Raw genomic sequence first — 21,056 nt, 5'->3', positions numbered from 1 at the left:
AGCTTATTACTGGTGACAAGATAAGACTGCGTTCATCCTCTCCGAGGTAAATAACACTGAACAGGTCATATGAAAGTCAAGGTCCCTAATGTAAAGGAATGATAATGCAGTAAGGAAGAATAGAAATCCCCCTCTAGCTTTGCCGGCCCCAAGGACCGAAGGTGCGACGCGTCCCTGAGAGAGACCGCGAGCACGACCGAAGTGCCATAATTCAAGAGCAAGTTTTAAAAATCAAAACAGATGAATGTATTTCCTTGTACTGAGCGTTTTAAGTAATCTATAATCTAGGTACAAGCGTTATGGTGAGTCCTACATGCCGAAAGAATGAATATCGATAACAAATAAAGAATGAGGAAAGATGGTCGGTGAATAGTGATATTCCAACACTTTCCATCCCTGGCACAGCCACAACAAAACTGGACGGTTACATAATATTCAACTTATATGATTTCTTTGCTAACAAATAGGAGGGAAGGAAAGGGGAGAACTTATGGTACGGCTCCAAAGCCGAAAAGTCGTCTTGATGAGTTTACCTGGTCGGTGTCGATGGCCGCGAAGTCTCTGGTCGAGCAAAGGCGTCGTATTGAAACCCTGAACTAGGTTCGATCAATTCCTGCGGTACAAATGACCTACTTGTCGAATCGGTTACGAGAATATTTCCCATAGAACTTTCGTGAAACTCCAAATTATTAGGGAAATAATCCAAACAAGGCGAATGGAGTCGATAGCCCGGTGGGCTCCCCAGTGGAGGGGTTAGATGATGGGGAGTTCTGGTTCGTGGGAAAGAATCCAAAGCTTGGGAATGCGAGTGAGATTCTAGATCGATTTGATGAAGAGGGGGCTGGTTAATCCAAGAAGAATCCAATGCACAAAAATATGGGTCTGCTCCTCTGGGACATCCGAATACACCTGGACGGGAGTTGATTTCGGTGCCGGTGATTTCGCTAGGCTCAATTAATCCCTGAGAGCCAGGAAAAGAAAGCAAGAGTCCGGACCCCTGAGAGGGAATAAGTAAGTTTTCGGATTTAGCTTCGGGATCGTGGTTGGTTTGAAATGGATAGGAAGCTGAGGAAGCAGGGTCTGAGGGTGGGGGTGATGATGAGACACCTCCTATATCTGCAGAGCTCATTTGAAAAGACAATTGTGCGGCGTCATTGGAGTCGAATATGCCTTCAGTGGAAACAGCTTGAGTAGCCCTCGAGTAAGAATTGATCATGACGGTCGATTCTGAAGAGTAGCTATTGGTAGGGATGTGATGGGCTTGTCTCACTACGCTGTTTTCGAAGGGTTCGGAAGCGAGGCGCTCGCTCTCTCGAGAAGGCTTCACGAAGCTCTGAATCTGAGTCGTTTCACAGAAGGGTACGGAGTCCGGAGGTTGAAAGGCTCCTGCTTGTTCTTGACTTCCACTGATTTGAAAGGATGCTCTCAGCATGACCGAGAGCGAGACCACTCTGCCCCGGACCTCCTCGATTACTTGAAAGTCCTCGGCGGGGTACGAGCTCAGCCCAGCTGATGCAAATCTTCCGAGAGACTCGACCACTTCCAGCAACTGGTTGGTCAAGTGGGTAGAATCCGACGTAGAGGTATTTGCAAAATCACGAAGGGTATTGGCGAAAGCTTGGGCCAATATTAAGAAGTATGGGAAAAGCCCTTGCAGAATTCGCAGCAGCAGTGCCTCCCCCAAAGTACCAGATTGATGGATGGAACCGATGGCCACAATCGAATCCGCTCCCTCGGCAGTGATTATTTGGAGCAACTTTAGGACGTCCCGGAAGATCGGAATTGGAATTCTTGTGAAGTTCGAGGGAGTTATATCTTCCAAGTGCACTAACCGGCTTAAAGCAAAGATACTAAATACGACTGCAAGCACAATATTGCTATGGGCGTTACGGATGTCACGACCGGTCGCTCTGGTTGGGTGAGAAGGCGGAGAATCGTATGTGCCCATTACTTGACACCTCATCTTGGCTGTATCCATCAACCATCGAATCAGATAGAGCTTATTTTCGTATAGCCAATCATTACTGGTTTGCTTCGCCGTGGGGTCCGGGAGAATTGTATGCGGAGGATCTTCTTGGCACAACGTGCAGAAGACCTCCAGAATTTGACTGGTATTGAGAAGCATGCGGTTCGCCCACTCAGTATGGACGCTGCTAGAATTCATACGGGCATGACTTAAATATGCCTCCAGGTATGAAGGCGAGGCGTTTATCATGGCGTGCACTTTTGATTTCGGAAATTGCATGGAGAGCAGTGTCCAACTTTTATATAGGCCTGCAAAGCAAACTGGTCAACATTTTCCAATGATTCGAGTGAGAGTTTTGACCGAGTTGAATCTTACAAAGAAGCCAATTTATTCCTAGCATTTGATTTTCTTCCATATCCAGCTCCCCGCTTACACTTCGTGGACGTTTGAGACGCTTCGATGATGACAAATATTCCTTCGAGAGTAATTGTGCAACACTCAGCAATGCCCAACCGCATCTGGGCTGAGAATCGACTGAGCGGAAAGCTCCAAGTAAAATTAAACCTTGGACTATCGACAGAGTCGACCTATTGACGCACATCGCCCTGCTCATCAACTGTGCTTCGGCGTACTCGAAAAACGGCATATGACATCGAGCTGGTATGTGCAGATGAGGATGAGGCGTTTGGGGAGAGGCGTAGTTACGGCTATGCGAGCTCAAGTAGAAATGCCAGCCAATCACCGTTGCCAAAAATGCACTGTTCTCGGCAAGGTGGATAGACTGCTGGGTGGGAGTTGCATCGTTGAAAAGAAAGGCGAAAGGGTTCCCGCAAAGCCATCGCGAGTAGATAAAATCCAATTCTTGGTAAGTCAGCTGTGTCAGAGGGTTGGACCCACCCTCGCCGGCGTGCATTGTTGATTCTTGGAAATTGTTTTCACCGCGATCGTAGTCGAGCATCTTTATAAATAAAGATTCTTGAGTGCCGGAAGAACTATCCGGTCGATCAGATACGGATGCTTGTCCACAAACAAACCAAGAAATCACATCCGCCAACATTGTATGATACAGCTTTGGCCCTAATACACTAGGATGTTTGTGAGGCGGTACTATAATTTGAGGTGATTCGTCCGGATTAATTTCACGTATCCTTTTAGTGCCAGAAAGAAGAAATAACTCCTCACCTGGAGCATAGCTGTTGGGATACTCTCGAAGAATGAACTCTAGATGGGCTTGCGTAGTGACATGGAGGGTGGTCCCTTTAAAATGCTGAAATATGTGGGCAGCGTCACAGGTCGAGATGGTTTCATGAGTGTTTACCAATAAGTACGGGCCTGGTTCCGTAGGTATAACCGAATGTGGGGATTGTGATCTTGAATGTCGATGGTCATTCGAAAGTTTTCCTGTGAGAAGATGAAAAAAGCAAGAAGGTGAGTTCAGCAAATGTACCATATTATGGCTGCGTGAGCTATGTGAAGTGCAAAAAGGGGGGATAGGCTACCTCCGGCTAGACCTATCGAATAGGGATCCATTTGGGTCTGATCAAGTGAAATCCTTCGGGATGAGCAGGCTGAGTACTGAAATCTCGCCTCTTCAGACCCAGTCGAAGGAGGATGGAAATTCATTGAATTCCCAAGTGAAGCTGCTGGACTAGGGGCAGGAAGCATTTGATTTAAAAGGGCGACATCACCCCCGGGGTGATTTTGCGTCGAAGATACCCTTCGATGATCCGGCGATATAGGCAGTCCACCTAATGTAGGCATGAGTGGTCGATATCGTAACATGTTTGCCGAGGGATCCAAATGAAACGGACCGCTTCTAGTCTCCTCGTGGCCGTCTGTTGATCTCCATGAGCTTGGGGCTATACCTATTCATCACACATGGTCAGATATTGTCGGGCAAATCACCGCGCTGACGATCGTTACCTGATTCAAAGCTTCCGAGTGGTCCCTGTTCGTACTCGTGAGGCTGCAGACTTCGCATGTACAATGTCGAGTGATTCCACCCTTGTTGAAAGTAAGGTGATGTATGGGAGTTGAGCTCCACCGATAGGGACCCGTTTAGATCTCCACAATAATCTGTCCTGGGGTACTTGCGAGGACGACCCATGGCGGCTGTTGGCTCGTATACACACCTCTGGTTCCTGTTCCGACAAGCTAAACAACCAATATCTGTCTCTCCGGTGCAGCGTATCTTCCTAGACTGCGATTCGGGAGCAAATGGAAATTAAAGCCCGAGTAATGATCCAATCTCAATCAGATGATGGATGCAAGCGGATGAGTGAAGGGAGATAGTGGGAGGGAGACGATAGAGCGAGGGAAAACAAAATGGCAAACCCTACAAAACCGGCAAGATTTGCGCAATTGCCTTCCGCTAGACAAATCTCCCGTCAAGGTAACGACGGGTTCGGAAGCAACGCACTGAGAGAGTAAAGGTAGATCTGCCATGGGCTCGAGATTCTGGCGGGGTTTTCAAAGATAGGCGAGATCGGAGCCAACTTCCACAAAAGCACTCCGGGGCTTTTTTAGTGAGGCTAAGTAAACGGAAGGTTGGGAAATGATCCTAATAAAAGTAGAGCTCTATGTGGATATATAGAAGGGTAGGTCGGGCCGCGAGAAGAATCACTTGGGAAGAGGCGTTCCAAGCTTAAATTTTTCCACAACAGAGAAAAAACCAATCCTTGGACGAATCAATGCACCACCAATGGATGTCGCCTTATTTTAAAAAAGAGAGAGAAACCACGAATAGAGAGATTCTAGAGTAGAATGTCTGTGGACAAACAAAACACTACAAGTTTTGGCGGATGATTTGACTTTGGCTAGCTTGTGGGCGCCGGGGGTACGACACGGAGAGATGCCACCCGGAATTCGTAATGGAGAATCATAGAGTTTAGCCCTGAAACAGAGAGACCGTCTTCCATCGAAGCGTGATCGGCCAACTTTCAAGTCGGGCCAGTGGTATATTTAACGCGGAAAAATAGCGCTCGCAATGGTTGGGGGCAGACCGTTAAAGCTGGCTGTATGATGGGGGGGCCAAGAACTGAATTCTGGAAAATAAATGACTGAAGGGATGACGGTACACGGCTGATTTTGGTGAATCCTACGACTGAGTTGCCTGGGTTAGGCAGAGGAACGATGGCCTACATACATACGTCGTTTTGACTTGGACCAACCAACATTAAAGCCTATACTCTGTCCACATATTTTTCAGCTGAGCGCTAAGCATTAGAATGACCGGAAGATCTCTAAGCCTTGAAACAAAAAAAGCTCTTGCTTTTCCGTTCCGAAGATGTTTAAAGTCTGTTCCGTTGGAGTGCCTCCCGAGTTTGTGAATGGGCAAGGCATTTCGGGATGCCCAAAGGCCAGACACAGTTATGACATGAAGGAGAAGTAATTGATCATCAGAGCCCTGTTTCGATGGAGGAAAACTTGGTGCGACAGATTACATGCAAGGTTCCTTGAGCTCAAAAACCTCTGTAGCTCAAGGCCAAAAAGAGATTAATAGTTGTAGGTGGGTATTCTGACGTAAACATGGATGGCACCAATCATCACTGGCAGTTGTGATGGCGTACCCAGTAATAACTTGGGGTCCGGGCTATGCACACCATTAACCTTAGTTGAGCTTGCCAAAGGCAGCTGAACTTCGCTAGAGACACTTCACGAAGGAAAATTGGAAAGCTAGCCAGAGCCACAACCATTGTTAAGGGATTCGGTACATGTTCAGTAGTTGCTGGCGTCTTATAATCATCTACTGTCTAGCAGGACTGCTAATTCTGACTGGCATGTCGTCTACTGAAGCATCAGCGCCTCTTGTATACCCCCAACACTGCAGAGCTGAGGGCAGGCCATGCATGCGAAGTCAGCTCTACAATGGAGTCTGCTGCTATTTTCCAGGGCCGATCCCGGACGAGCTTAATTGAACCTCTCGATCGCAGGGTCCCGGCGCGAGTCCGCGTCCTGCGGCCCCGGGACACTCTCGGAAGGAGAGGCTTAAACTGTAGCTGAGGAGAAATAAACTTGAATAAAAATTAAAATGAGGACCGACAAAAACAACCCGGTCGTTATCGAGTGATTAGGGGTCCACGGTCTGCGGCCAGACCAGCTCACCATGACCAGAGACCGACCGCAGCGATGAACCGATGCTTTCATCCGAGCTGACAATGTCATGTGCCGACCAGCAAAGCAGGTATATTGCTTCTTCATTGACATGGAATCACCCTGGCTGGAATATAGCTGTAACATTTTTGGGCAGTGTTTAGTCTATTCGATTAGACTATTCGTCACTTCGATCCCGATCGACGATCTTCTTTCTTTCGAAGGAAATGCTCCAGTTTTGAAATCACAACTTGATATATTCTGTACTCAAGCCTCGTATTTATCGGGTTTGATCCAAACTGGAACTTAACAGGTGCCATCCTGAGATGTTAAGCTGTTTTCTTTCAACAAGATTCAGAGATTGTTCGCCAGGGTTTCACCCTATCCTGAACGACAAGATCGATAAGGATTCATACTTCCTACACTCTTACGATACCTTGTTTGTTCAACTCTTTCCTATGGGAATTACATACACACGGGCAATCATGTAGCCAAATTCTGTGTGAAATTATATTCGGAAGCGACTTCAAAAACACTCGAAAGCCCCAGCAGCAATTTCGGACCATTTTGCCAGCTCTCTCTGGATCGCTCCTATTCCTGATCTCTCACCATGTTAATGAAGCCTTTTTTAACTGCTTGGTGTTTTGAATTCCAAGGAAAAGTAGATGTTATACATGATCAATAATGTATGCATTGCAATAGGCTGAATCTGCATTTGACAGGTTGTTAGGGGAAAAAAGAAAGAAAGAAAAATAAAAAACTCAAATCTGAGCACATGGAAATAACATTTCCTAAATAATTTTGTAAAGGAAAACTTGACTAGCAGCAGTGGGAAGAGGTATGTATGTAGATTGAGAAATGATTTTGTAAATATAAATACCAACAAAGTCTTCATATTCGTGAACACTGCCACCCTAGAGCGCTCAGTCTTTCATGCTGAGATTCAGGATGGTAGATCTTTGTGTCAAATGTTGTGCCATACCAGACATTTACTATTTCTTGGGGTCCGGCGTGAAAAACCCAAATTGATGCAGTGTTGATACACTTTGAATCTTTCGGTGAAGAAACGAGCGGGAACGTGGTTCATCTTTGTGGTTATTGGGAGGTGTACGCATCACCCTTGAGTAGATTATCTCCTTCATCATTATGACAATTCCACGTGAATGCATAGTTGGTTTGGGTTCTATCAGAGCAAGCAGCGAGTACTCATCTGATTCCGAGTCTCCTATGACGTGACGGCTGGAAGTGGACTTAGCTTGACGCGTGCTACAGCTTGTGCAAGTTCGTGATTTATCTCAGCGTTCGGCAGTGCAGGGCCAAATGTAGGGCGTAGATCACAAACGTAAGTTTTATTTGCCACAGTATGTACACCAGAGGGACCAAATATTTGTCAGGGGGGTTGGTCTCAAGGCAGGAAAAATAAATAGTGTCCGAAATGAATTCAACTTTTCAAGTGTTTGCGCGACATATCTCCACGGAGCACAGCCATAGCAAGGGCACAAAAACAAGGTTTGACTGACAAGCAAGGCTTGCGAAGAAGGCCCGCTTTTGCTCCTTGGGGTAAAACAAAATTAACGGTGGATGAGAAGGCAATGTAAAAAATCGGTGTCATGGAGGTAGGCATGGTAGTGATTCTTAATAAAACATGAAATAGAAAATAGATGTATACTGATTTTGGTAAGGAATATTCAGCCATGTGGTAGAGCTTCTGTTGGCCTTCAAAACACCTCCGATTCTTGCCTTCCCCACGCGTGCTCGTGGGGCCATCGTCTCCAGGTTCAGTTAAACATTTGGCTTCTCCTGGTGGATGCGGTTCTTGCTATCTCCCATAGAGCTGCATTCACCTGGTAAAACTCGGGGGAAGACACTTGATGTGGTTCGGATGATCTCGCTTTGGCTTTGTCAATGCGTTACTCGGCTTCGCTGAGCAGGTCAGTCCTCCAGTAGGTGTTTGACACTACACATGCAATAGGCTAACAAACTTGGAATTTTGATTCAGGTTTGATCAAGCTTTTGCAGCCACAAATGTGAATACTCTAAGATTTGAATATGTATGTGCAAACCTGTTGTTTGGTGGTGCCTTGGCCATGAAGGGGTACAGAGCAACGAGGAGGCAAACTGAGTCAGTCCTTCCTTCTGAGTTGGCAGGCTGGCGCCCCTCGCGCGAAGCACAAGCCTCGTAGGGTCTTGTGAGGATACAAAAGGAGTAGCTGGTGTGGTGATTTATATAGGCAGGTGTGGTAGAATGTCCACTTGGAGATAGCACGGGCAGGAATGCACAGAGCGGCTGAGCGCAGAGTGCATTCTGGTGACATAAGCACTCAGGATGATGTCAGAAATAACACTAAGAAAGCTTACGGAAAGTCACGCGCAGATGGAATGCACGGATTGCGGATTGAATAGGCGGACCAGAGCGGAAAGACAGGGCTGGACTGCGGCAGACTACACTCGTGGACTGGTCGCAGCGGCGTGTCAGCAGGTGAGCCAAGGCAGCCAAAGCAGTGGAACTGGGGTGGAGGCGGTGGTGAGAGACTGACTGACGGGGCTAGACAGAGGTTTTGGGAGGTCAAGCATTGGAGAGGAGCAGATAGTGACATGCGGGAAAGAAGGGGGAGCTGACGTACTAGTGCGGGAAAGTGTTGGATCTGTGGGATTGGGTGGGAAAGGTGAATTGCATGGAGGGAAGGAAGGGGGTGGAGGTTCACAGTTTCTCTTCTCTCTTCTTTCTATCATCTTACTTACTACTCATCATTGTACTTACACTTACGGATGTACTTGAGTATTAGAAGAGTTTTACGTGAACTTATCTTGACTTACAGGATTACTTGCGGAGTGCAGAGCTTTATTCACTTGTGGATTATTACGCTATAGATCAGGCTCATTGAGGAGCGCTGAAGGCTAGTGGATAGTAGCAGTGCAGAGCCAAGACACCAATAATCACTCAGCCCGGACACATATATATTCTTGAAAGAGGCGGCTAGTGGACGTTTCTACCCACCAACCAACCTTTATTCTCACACCAGACTTGGGAAAGTCCGGTCGCAATAGACAAGCTAATATGCACGGTTTAGGATATAACTATAGGGAAATGATAATGTAAGCATGCCGCAAGTGGCTACATATAGAGTACCAGCCAAGAGCAGCAGTCAGGAGGGTTAGACTTTAGAGTTATTGATATGAGCAAGAAAGAGATGAGGCCGGAGCCGGCATACAAGAGAGAAGAATGACCAAGAGCGTTTATAAGAGGAGAGAGAGTATTACCTTCAGAGGAAGTGGGAGCCGGGGGCTTCACAGGCGGTAGCACAATTTATTTGGGACATTGGGAGCTTTCTGGACACTCCACATTGCATTCTCTCCGCAAAGGATCTGTCACCAATTCTTTCTTAGGATCCACTCCCCCAAATCTTCTGCTTCTATTTCTTCTTTTCTCAAGTTGTTTCTTTTTTTTTCTTTGGTTATGTTTCAGCTTGTAAATCTTGTTGGAATTGGTTTTAGTCCAATGGGACATCTCTTATCACTAGTTATAGCTCCTACTCATCTGTTGTACTCAGTCCAGAACCAAGTCTATGAGGCAAAAGTTGAATGTCAATAATCACAGGTTTGACTGAATGAGACTGAATGACCACATAAAATCTGTGCATAAGGACCCAAATATCCCTCCACTCACAGATTATAGTCCTGATCAGTGATAATATATTTATAAAATATTGATCCCCACAAGCCTATTGATGGCTGGGAAATACCTCTACAGATAGCTATTTCTAGATTTCATGGGGCAGTCTTAAGATTAAGGTTTTTGTGGAGGATGATTTTTTCAGTGTGGTGGTCAGTTGCAGTACTGTAGATTGCGGAGATTGGAACAGGTGGGCAGTAAATAAGCATGTTAAATTTATTAATGCACTTAACAACTTGGACAGGCACAGACATTGAACACAGATTTGGAAATGGATAAGGTGGAATAGGGACTGTCTCATGCTAAGGTGGCACTGAGAGAGCCAAAAACAAAGCAGGTCATGTGGAGAGGGCACATTGGCAAGCATTGGAGAGAGGCATATGAGATACAATGGAGGCAGGAGTGCAAGTGGAGTAGTGATTGGACAGTGAGTATTGGTGCTAGGGGACCATAGTTAGCCAAGGCAGAGGGTGGGAAAGTGTAATGTAGGGGGTGGGGATTCTTTGCTACTTACTGTATCATTATAAATTTCATTGGGGTTACCCTTTTCTTTTCAGTGGTGTAAGATTGACTGGTATCGCAGCTCCTTCTTGTTGTTGGCTTTGGCACGGATGGATGCAGTCCCTTCAAGTTTTCGGCTACGCCTTTGGGGTTGTTGTAGTACTAAGTAGCTTTCTGGTTGCAAAGGCATTTTGTACATGTTCCTGCAGTGCAGAGTCTTGGAATCTGGATTGGCAAGTGTGTATAATAGCCTGGTTCAAATTGGAAACCTTGACACTGATTTTATCACATTTTATCATGAATTTCACCCAAAAATTCCACTTATCAGAAAAACCAGTTCCAGACGGATCTGCCGACCTGAAAAAGTTTCAAAAAAAACAGTGTTGATCCAATGCATGTGAACTGGGCTGATATTATTTGCGGCAGATGTGTTGTTATGGTTTCTAGCTTTGAATAACTATTTACTACAGCTTACCCAGAGCTGCAGTTTTGTTTGCTTGATGATATTCAGTTTTTTTACTTATGTGATCGTGATTTTTTCAAAAGCTATTTACAGAGTCATCCAAGGGTGAGCTAGTGCAGCACTGATTTGCTGGGGAGGAAGCTACTAAGGAGGATTTCTGCGGGCTGAAAAACTCGTGGTAGACCCAACTTTGTCCTGCCCAGGAGGAATGATTGTGTCATTGGGCTAGATCTCCTTCATCCTAAACAGATATGAGGAAAGCAATTGTTTTGCAAAAGAGTTCCTAATGATTGCAGAAGATTGGAATAAGTTATAACCCCTATTCATTACATTGCATATATTCAACGGTATGAAAAATCACAGACCCCTCCATGGTTCAATTAAACTAACCAAGGAGGAGGTCGTCCAAAGAAACATACAAGAGATCTAGTTGAAATATCTCCCCCCCCCCCCCCCCCCCCTCCCCCCCCCCGTTGATTAATAAATATGAATTAAGTAAACGATTGCGGCCGATTACACAAAAACAATAGAAATTTATTACTGTTGAATCAAGCGTTGATAAAAACTTGATCCAAAATGAATATTCCGAAAACAGTTTGATCTTCATTGATGAGTTCGGTGTGCGCCAGAGGAAAAATAAAAGAAAAGGTCAAGTGAGCCGATTAATCTTCTTAGTAGCATCCTTCAATTTCCTCGAAGCCGAATCGAGGTCTTTATCCAAGTCTTCCAAGATTTCATTCTGTTCGGCCAGTTCTTGATGGATCATCAAGCCGAGCTGTTTTTGTCTCGAAAGGATATCGGTGAGGGATTTCAATTTTTCATCTTGAGTTTGGCCTATGACTTGGTGGAGCTGGTGGTCGATCAACTGTCTGTTATCTCGTTGTCTGGTTTCAGCTGTTTCCTCCGCCGGAAGATTACGTGAAGCTGATCCACCTGGACCGAGGACTCTTGTTGTCGGTCGACTAGTCGAACTGTTACTATGGATTCCTAACAGCTCTGCTCGGTCTCGTGACGCCGCTTCCGAGGAAATCAGTTGGTTCGCTTGCCGGATCCCAGTCCCGATTTCTGCCCGAGCCAAAATCTTCTTACTTAGGCTTTCACAATCGTCTTGTAATGTAGATACAAGTTGCATTCTCCTAGATATTTCTCCTCCAGTAAGAATGGTACGGTCCTTTGGACTGGTAGGTTGAGTGAATTGCTTGAGGCTTTCAGTTAGCCGTCCGAGGCGAGCAGTAATATTTTCCAAGTTTCGCTTTGCAGTGACGTTGATCCGGTTCAGCTCGGTGAGGGTAGCTGATGTGGAAGTGGACTGATGATGGAGCTCGTCCCGACGGGAGAGTAGATCATGCATCTCCCTGACACTGCCCCGAATTTCATTGTGTTCGGCCAGCCAGCTCTGTGACGTAAATGGGTTCGCAGAAGTACCACCCATGCTGCTCGCCTTGGTTGATAGAGATGAATTCGAATTTAGCGTTGAGGGATGCTCTAAAAAATCCATGAGCGCCCGGCTCTTTGAAGTTTTATCCTTCAGCTCCTTGTGAACGATTACTGTTTTCAACCATCGTTCAAGGCCAGCTTGACGCTCCACAATTTTTGATGGCTGGTTGATCAGACTGCTCGAGCCGGTGAGATAGCCGAGAAAGCTAGTCGACTTGGGTGGCAAGATGGGCAACCAACGACGGGAGGTAGCCGAGTCCAGCTCCCCCTTGAGGTCCTCACTTAAGCGTTCGAATTGCGAATAACGCCGACATATTGTGTAAGATTTGAGCTTGGTGCCGATTTCAATTGTATACTGGACATACCACCACAAGAGGTGAGGTCAGAATGTGAAGGTAGACATCAACGAAGCCAACTAATACTTCATACTCACAAGAACGTATGGCTTGGATGAATCGTTTGGTTGGATGATTTGGAATGACTTGACGGCTATCGACTGGATTTCCATTGCGATGTATAAGAAACTGTTTGATGGAGACGAGAAAGGGGTTGACCGTTGCACCAAGCCAAGTGATGCTGGCTCGGGCCCGGGCCGACAGCCCATGTCCACACCTCGAACTTAGCCAAGTCCCTGGATCAGATGCGCCCTACCCAGTAGGCAGCAGAAGGTTTTGGACCTTTTGTTATGTTTTGTTCTGTAGCAGCTACACAAATGTACTGGAGGCCAAGTGAGCTACCCCAAAAGATGCGCAAGAAGCATGCAGGCTCTCTGCTCACATTTTTTTTATATTTTTAACACCCAAACCTGATTTTTAAATAATTATCCAACACAAGACATCTGACTGCCTTCTTGCAAGTGCTAGCAGATGTTTTAGTGCATGTTTTTCTGAAACCTGACAGCTGAACACCACCTTCTTGATAATCACACACATTGGGTTGCACATTTGTATTGGTCTGTCAGACTCAAGGGATGTTGTACATAAGACCATCTTTGGCATGTGTCAAAGTATGGATTTACCCAAGGAGCTGTGTTAAGAGCGCTCACAAATTCCTGATTTTCCTTTTCAGATTCAAAGGTGGAAATAGAGCACCACTGCCTCAGGGAGGTGGCAGGTGGAAGGGCAGATGTAGGTGGACAATTGGAGGACTTCCTGTCAATCTGGGAACCCCTTCCAGACCCAGATCTGAGCCAAATTTTGCAGGGAAAGTTAGGCTTTGAGAATCTGGAAGGCTCTCAGATTGCTCCCAGATTGCAACAGGAAGTCCTCCATTCTGTCTGCTCAGATTTTCAATGGCTTTTACCTGACTCAAGATGTAAACAGTTCAATTTTTTGAAAATTTTCCCCAGCCAGATGGGATTTCTGCTGCCTACTGTTTTGTGAGATAGGGGGTAAGCTAACTTAACACAAGTCCCCCTGGTGGGAGGATTGCTGTTTCTGGCTGTGGAGCGGCCCCTCCCGCAGGGAGGGACTTGCATATTAATAATTATCCCCAATTTCATAGGGGAGCAGAAAGTACCAAATGGCTGTAAGGTTTTTTTAACTTTTCAATAGCTCCGCCCCCAGCACCTCCAAAGGTCTGAGCCACAGCTTTCTGACCCTTTGACATCTCCTCTACAATTCTGTCTCCTCAGAATTTTTGTATCACCCTCAATGTATTTTTGATAAATTTTTGAAAAGTGACTTCTCAAGAAATGGAGCTGCACAAGGATTCACAAGGCTGTATTGCTTGTAGATCCTGTGGACCAACAAATATGCATGCTTTCTAGGTTGTATGTAAATTGACACATTGTATGTACATAAGCTAAGATCAACACTGTGCTTCCCTAGGCTTCCCTCTGGCCAAATGTGGATCCACACATGGATCTTCCAAACTTGAGACATGGTTTGGAATTTTGTTTTGCTGCCTTGACACTTTTTTCACTAGGGATTGCAGTCTTTGGATTGAGAGGCTGGAACAGGTGTCAAAATTTGTGCATTTATCAAGGCTACAAGACTGTCTATTCAGTTTTCTTTTATTTATGGTTTTCAAAGTTGGTTTGCATATTTTTACGCATGCATAAATCATAAAATCATGAAAATATTTTGGTGAGGAAATTTTGTATTACATAATCAGACACTCATATCCCCTGCAAAAATGATTTTATGATTTATGCATGCATAAAATTATGCAAACCAACTTTGAACACCATAATTGTTTTTATTACAATTTATAGGGCTGTATTTTTATTTTTTGCACTGAATATCCCGTCTGCTCCTTCCAAAATTGAGGGATAGCAAGTAAGCCTCTCCTATGGAGAGCGCTCCGCGCGGGTCCCCCGGACCTCTGTTTGAGTGGCTTTGTTAAGCTAGGGGCATAAGTCCCTCCTTTGGAGGGTTGCTTCGCGACAGTGCTTGCGCACCTCCGATCAAGGGACTTGGAGCATCCACCACTATCTCTGTAAACCCACTCAGTAAGGCATATTTACCAAGTATGTAAGCCATTTTCCACTCCCGTTCCCTCTTTAGGGCTTGTTAGCTAAATAGTTGTTTGGTAAATCTTTAGGGCTTGCTAGATTTACCCATTGCTACAGAGCCTCTTTAAGGGAGATTTTAACAAGTCTACCAACTGCCCCCCGCACCCCCATACACCACGGATGTTTGCTCAGCACCTGTTTACGAGTGCCTTGGCACAATTCATGCCAAGGTTTGGTCCGATCCTTGTTAGTTACTGGTTCAAAGTTGGTTTGAAGTTGGTCTGATCTTGGTTCAAAGACCAGGTCATGTAATGCACAATCTATACTGATGTCACCTGGAATCATGTCAGATGTTTTGTGTAATGTAACCGTATAATGTACACCATAACTATGTTGAAACCCAGCCCAACTTTATGATCAGTTGTACTAAATTTATAATTTTGACCAAAGATAAGAATTTTTTGACCATGATGATTTTTAACCTCTGTGTAAACCCATATATATGTCCTACAGGTTGCTCTGGAACATTCTTTTTATAATTTTCAGCGCATACATAATTCAAAAGGAGGTGTGTGAGGTGACAGAGTAATTATCAATGCTGCTTGAACTTGGTCCCCTTGGGCCAAGGTATAATATGGAGAAGGTATCTTATCCTTGCCAAAAATATGACAGTTTTTCTTAAATCATGATTTTAATCTGGTTTGAATTCGGTGTGCATTTTCTGAGGGGCTAGCTGGAAGGATTTGTCACACAACTGTACGCCCATACGTTTGTGTGACACCTATATTACCACACAGCCAAGCAATGCTGAGCTGAGTGCCCACGCAACACCGGAATATTAGATGAAATGTTTAAAAGAATTATATATATTTTCACCTATATGTACACACATTCTTTTTTTGGGATTTTCTGAAGTGATTAAGAAACCCTGGATAATATGGGGCTCCCCTGAACTTAGCCCAGACTTCCAACTCTCTTGTGAAAAAAATCATAAAATTTGCTAAAGGAAATTATGTGAGAATGCTTGCAGCCCAGATGCCTATCTGCCACCTGCAAGATCACAAGGTGGTTATGGAGATTGATCAGTTAACAATTTTTCATCATTTGATGCAAAAATAAAACATCAAGGGGATAGACAGTGAGTGAAGCTAGCTCAGTTCAGAAGAAAATCACCTTTTCTCTCAAAGTATGTGATGCTTATAGCATCAATCAATACAAAAGATATAAGTATCCACTATGTCAATTTTTTCCACAAGTCTATAAATATCTCAAGTGATAAAAACAGAAATAAGATTCATTGAATTTATGCACTTTAATCACAAAGGTATACCTACCAAGCCAAAAGTTTTATTTCTCATATATGAAAACATGTTTTGAGCAGTGTGGACGGCATAATAAGCACATGATCAATGAAAATATATTATTACATCAAGAAGAATCTGGTTTCTGCCAAGAAATGGAGATTGCTTTGCAATGCAGTTGAACCCATGTTCTGGAAAAGATACAATTACTCAAATAGTCCAGTTGGGGTGGATATCAGGTTGATATGAAACCATGTCCAACATGAATCCATACAAGATTCAGCATCAATTCAGACACACTTGAGCATAAATTCAATCCAAAATTACGCATAAATTGGTGTCAAGTTCTGCAAGAGATCTTAAAGGGTTCCTAAAGAGAGGGGTGAAGGCACTTGCACGCAAGTGCTGAGCAAACATCCGTGGTGATATGTCTTTTCCATATGTACCCCATACATCCCTCTGGCACCAATCTCATCATCATCCCAGCTACACCTCCTTGAGGTTGTGCCCCATTTGATGACTTGTGAAGACCGGTCATTGAATTGTGACCAGTCGGTCATTGATTGAACGGTCATAGAATCGGGTGTAGAATCAAATGACCGCTCTATCAATAAGGGGTTTCGAAGTAGACCCGCGCATTTAACTTGCAAGGCAAGGCAAGCCGGCGTTCAACTGAAATGTTGAACATTGACTTGCAGTCTCCCCGCAAAACTGGGTTATGCAAAGTGACCTGCATGCACGCGCGGGTCTACTTTGAAACCCCCTGATGACCGTTTGGTCATTGATAGAACGGTCACATCAAAAGACCAGTTGATCATTGATAGAACGGTCACATCAAAATACCGGACGGTCATAGAATCAAAAGACCACTCTATTGATTACCAGTCTTTTGACGTGGTCATCAATAGAACAGTCACATTGAAAGACCCATTGATCATTGTTAAGCTTGCAACAAGGGTGGATGCTCTTAGCTAAGTTCGTCCACACCTCACCAAAAACAGGTCAAAGCTCTTTTTAGAGCCCGCGCCAATGGGCACAAAGCACCCCACATGGAAGCTGCCCCAACCTGTTCTCAGCCCCCCGGCAAGCTGCATAAAGAAGCTAAAAAACCATTATATGCTCGATCAGCAGAGGTCAGAAGGTATCATGAAGATGTATGGATTTGTGATGAAAATACTGTTTTTCAAGAGAACCCATCTCTCACTTATGTTGGCCATGGTATGTGTGTTTCTGTGCATGACTTCTCCAATTTAATTGTCACACTCAAGATCCATTCACAGTAATAATTAAAATATATCAGCTTTATCAAGCTACATATGCAGCAGGGGTGGATGAATTTACTCCCCCAATTTTCAAGAGGTGCATGTAAGTTTTGGCTTCCCAGTGGAGAAGAAGATAGAACAAAATTTGTAATTGAGTGAATGCCTCGTATTATATTTTTCCCCCTAAATTTCCTGAAAAATGGATACACAGCTTGATGTATGTTGAAATCTTGGCTTTGCTTAAGAGGCTGGGAAAAACAGATGAAAAAATAAGAATGAATGGACTAGGGCACTGATCCTATGAGGTTTCTAATTCTATTACTTTTTGCTTCCCGCCCCCGCACTTTTGCTTGGGCTTTGTTGAGAATGGTTCCATAGTTTGAATAAAGGATTAGCTTGTTGACCATCTCCGCAACGATACCATGGTCTGCTGGGAAAAAATTACTCTTTTCTTTTGCACAGTGTCGAACGATCTTCCAGGCCGTGCCCAGGACACTTCCTGCGCCAGTAATTGGCCAATTCTGCTTGAAGGTCAGAAATTCGTGCATTCTTTGGCCAACATCATCTTTGAGCATATTATTTGAACCGCTTTCAATATCGCGCCAGACATGGCCGAGGTCAATCAGATAGTCTTCAATGTAACCTTTGGTTAATATTCCACTTTCATGTTCGTTAAAAAGACAAAGAAGGACTATATGAAGGAAAACCATGCATTTGGTTAGTTTCTTGATATATTCAATTCTTGTTGCAATGTTTCCAATATTCCCCCAGGATTTGTTGCAAGCATGCTTGAGATGCTCCCGGAGTTTTTGGGTCATGTATTCTACGATGTGGTTCGAAAAAACCGGGTAACGTTCAAGATCGAGTTTTTCATCTGATAGTTTCAAGATGGTCTTCAAAATCTCTAATCCTCTGGCACTACGTGGTAAGATTTCCTCATCTGGATAGCCTACTACATTGTCTCTAAACCGGCCAATAAAGGATGTTTCATACTGTTTTGGAAGCCAGAACTCTTCATTACCGTGTTGATGAGGCTCTAGTTTCAATGCACTCAATTCAACATCGCTTTTCCATGCTGTCATAGCTTTGAAAAAATTCTTCACCGTCTCGTTATCCTCATTACTTTGAATGTTCGAATTTGTTCTAACAAAACTCCAGTTTTTAACGTTGAACGGTACACGTTTTCTTTCACTTTCTTCGAGTCGGCTAATGTCCATATTTCGATCATTGCGCGAAGTGCCGGATTTCTCAATCACTGGTTTTTCTTTTTCTTGCGAGTTGACGGGCTCAGCTGTTTGCGGTTTACTAACTTCATTTTCGACTTCCAAGTCCTTTTGGTACTCTAAACTAGTCTTCTGCCATTGGGCCGGGTCAATGAGCGCCATCTTTTCTATACCAGCATCAACATTCTTCCGCTTGCGGGGATTAGCCGAATGATCATTCGCCGGAAAGTTATTTGACGCGGAGGCCAACCAGTGCGGGTAACTCTGTGCGACATAGTCTCTTTTCGGAGCATCTGATGAAGGAGTCGGTTGTAAGGAACAGAGTCGAGACGTAGTTGGAAGCTCATCCGGTGGGAACGCGTTTAAATCCATAAGCATTCTAGGAATCCTTATCCCTTCTGGGTCCGATGTGGTGAGTACAAAAGCATGGTCGATCAAGGGAAGGATCCAATAGAGATGTTGAATAAAATATAAAATCATGTCGTCCAATTTCCGGGCATAAAACGCACTGAGCGGATTTCTGTGCAATCTTGCGGCGTGCCGTCGTGGATTGTGGGCTGAAATTTGCTGCTTGGTCACACTCCACGTGGAACCCCCGCGCAAATCACGGCTCGACCATCCCCACGTCCAAGGCCCTCAAACAAACCCGACACTGACAGCATGAAACACCCAGCTTCTATTGGAGGGAGGAGGAGGCTGGAGGAGGGGGGACGTTAGATGAAATGAAACACTACCAACAGGTCATAATGTGACATATTTATGCGGAAAGAGACCGGCAGAGTATTGCTGCACGCCCCCACTGAGGCTGGGTGTGAGGGCCCACCTACTATTCTTATCTCAATTGGCAAGATAGCCTAGCATAAGAACGAGGGGAAAGATGATCCTCTTAGAACTCTAATGAGGATCACTTTATCAATAGAGGATAGAAGTTTGAATCAAATAGTATTTAGTATTTCCCGATAGTAATGAGAAATAAAGAACAAAGATAACGAGATGAGAAAGAAGAAAAAGAAGAGGACAAAGACGGATACAACATAGAATTATATATGAATAATTCCGAGATCATATTAGTAAAACAACCGAGTTATTTCAAATTAATTTACTACAAAAGAACGATAATTATCTTTATCATTCTTAAAGCGCATGATGCTATCGTGTTACGCTCGATTCTAATTGTAATTCTAGAAAACGTGATTGTAATTCTAGAAAACGTGTAGATGATAGTTAACAGAAATCCCAGTCGTTACAAATAAGACTCACCTTATACCTACAATCCTTCCGAAGCTGTGGCCGTTTTTTTATTCCTCTTTCGCTTCGCAAGGCCAAACAATTCACCATGAACTTCTTGAAACTTCTTGATGCGCAAATTCAATTTCTCTGGAAGATGTTCTTCAGCAACCCACGTATCATTCCCAACAGTAGAATTATTCCACGAAAGTAAGTATTCATATTTACCCTTCCTTACTAGTCGTGCATCCAAGATCGATTTCAACAGCGTCCAATCCACTACATCTTCGTCCGCATAATACTTTTCTTTAATACCCTCAATCAATCCTCGATCAAAGTAAGCATTCGGACCAATGTACCTAACAATCAAAGAAACATTAAAGACGGGATGCAATTTAGGATATTCCTTACTTATATCCAACTGAACCGCATTGCTTCCTATCATTTTCACCACTTGGAACGGCCCAATGTATCTATAATCTAATTTGGAGTTTAAGCGTCTGGTCTTAATAAACTTTCGCAGCAACAATACCATTTCTCCTTCCTTGTACACTGGAGCTGGTTTCTTCTTCAAATTGTAATACTTTGCTTGTTTTTTCCTTGCTAAATCCAAACACTCCATCGCCGTTTCTTGAGTCAATTGTAGATCCGTAATAAAACTATCTAAGTCCTTGCGACCACGAGATTCAGTTATAATATTGAATCTTGGATGATGTCCGTAAGTGAAGAAAAACGGAGAAACTCGTAAACTTGCCGAGTCCAGATTGTCAATTGAGAATTCCGCCATATCCAAAGCACGATCCCAATTATCCTGATAATATGAACAAAAATGTCGTAAATAATCTTCTAACACCTGATTCATACGCTCCGTCTGGCCATCAGTTTGTGGATGATAAGCCGTCGACAGCAAACTCTTAATACTCAAAGCAGTCATCAACGATTTCCAAAATTCACTCACAAATGTAGCTCCCCTATCCGAAACTATTCTTTCAGGCAAACCATGTAAACGAAAAACATTCTTCCTGAATAAATTTGCCAAAACCGCCGACGAAGAAGACTCTTTACAGGGAATAAAATGTGTTAGCTTGCTTAATAAATCAATTATTACTAGTATTGAATCATATCCCCCCGAAAGAGGAAGTTTAGTAATCATGTCCATACCTATAGTACTCCAAGGTTTATCATCCGGTACCAATGGCACAAGCTGACCGTCACTTGCTTGCCTACGAGCCTTCACCCTTTGACATGAATCACAAGATTTGACGTAATTAATGACCGAAGTCTTGACTTGAGGCCAAGAAAAGGTTTGAGTGAGAGTTGAAAGAGTCCTAGCGACACCCGGATGGCCCACTGTCGGTGCGTCATGGTACATCGTCAAAATTCGTACCCGTAGAGAAGCTGGAACCAAGACTCTGTCTTTAAACCAAACCACATCGTCTTGTAAAGTAACTCCCTT

General features: G+C 44.2%; 3 protein-coding genes across 3 annotated transcripts; all 3 read right to left on the bottom strand.

The window, feature by feature from the left end:
• Positions 1–529: 529 nt before the first annotated feature.
• Positions 530–4,073, bottom strand: PtA15_8A593 (uncharacterized protein; the record flags this gene model as incomplete). The annotated part of the gene is made up of 6 exons (XM_053172038.1): positions 530–2,274; positions 2,400–2,500; positions 2,566–3,073; positions 3,149–3,367; positions 3,466–3,831; positions 3,890–4,073. 6 exons carry the CDS (start codon positions 4,071–4,073, stop codon positions 530–532), a joined length of 3,123 nt encoding a protein of 1,040 aa, XP_053023242.1.
• A 7,271-nt stretch (positions 4,074–11,344) lies between these two features.
• On the bottom strand, positions 11,345–12,640 carry PtA15_8A592 (uncharacterized protein; the record flags this gene model as incomplete). The annotated part of the gene is made up of 2 exons (XM_053172037.1): positions 11,345–12,487; positions 12,566–12,640. The coding sequence occupies 2 exons, from the start codon at positions 12,638–12,640 to the stop codon at positions 11,345–11,347; spliced, it is 1,218 nt and encodes a 405-aa protein (XP_053023241.1).
• A 5,159-nt stretch (positions 12,641–17,799) lies between these two features.
• Positions 17,800–18,751, bottom strand: PtA15_8A591 (uncharacterized protein; the record flags this gene model as incomplete). The annotated part of the gene is made up of 2 exons (XM_053172036.1): positions 17,800–17,841; positions 17,978–18,751. The coding sequence occupies 2 exons, from the start codon at positions 18,749–18,751 to the stop codon at positions 17,800–17,802; spliced, it is 816 nt and encodes a 271-aa protein (XP_053023240.1).
• Between the last annotated feature and the right edge of the window lie 2,305 nt (positions 18,752–21,056).

This window comes from Puccinia triticina, chromosome 8A (assembly GCF_026914185.1).
Source record: "Puccinia triticina chromosome 8A, complete sequence".
NCBI lineage: Eukaryota > Fungi > Basidiomycota > Pucciniomycetes > Pucciniales > Pucciniaceae > Puccinia > Puccinia triticina.
Note: the sequence above shows the minus strand (reverse complement) of the source record. Positions and strands in the feature narration are given on the sequence as shown.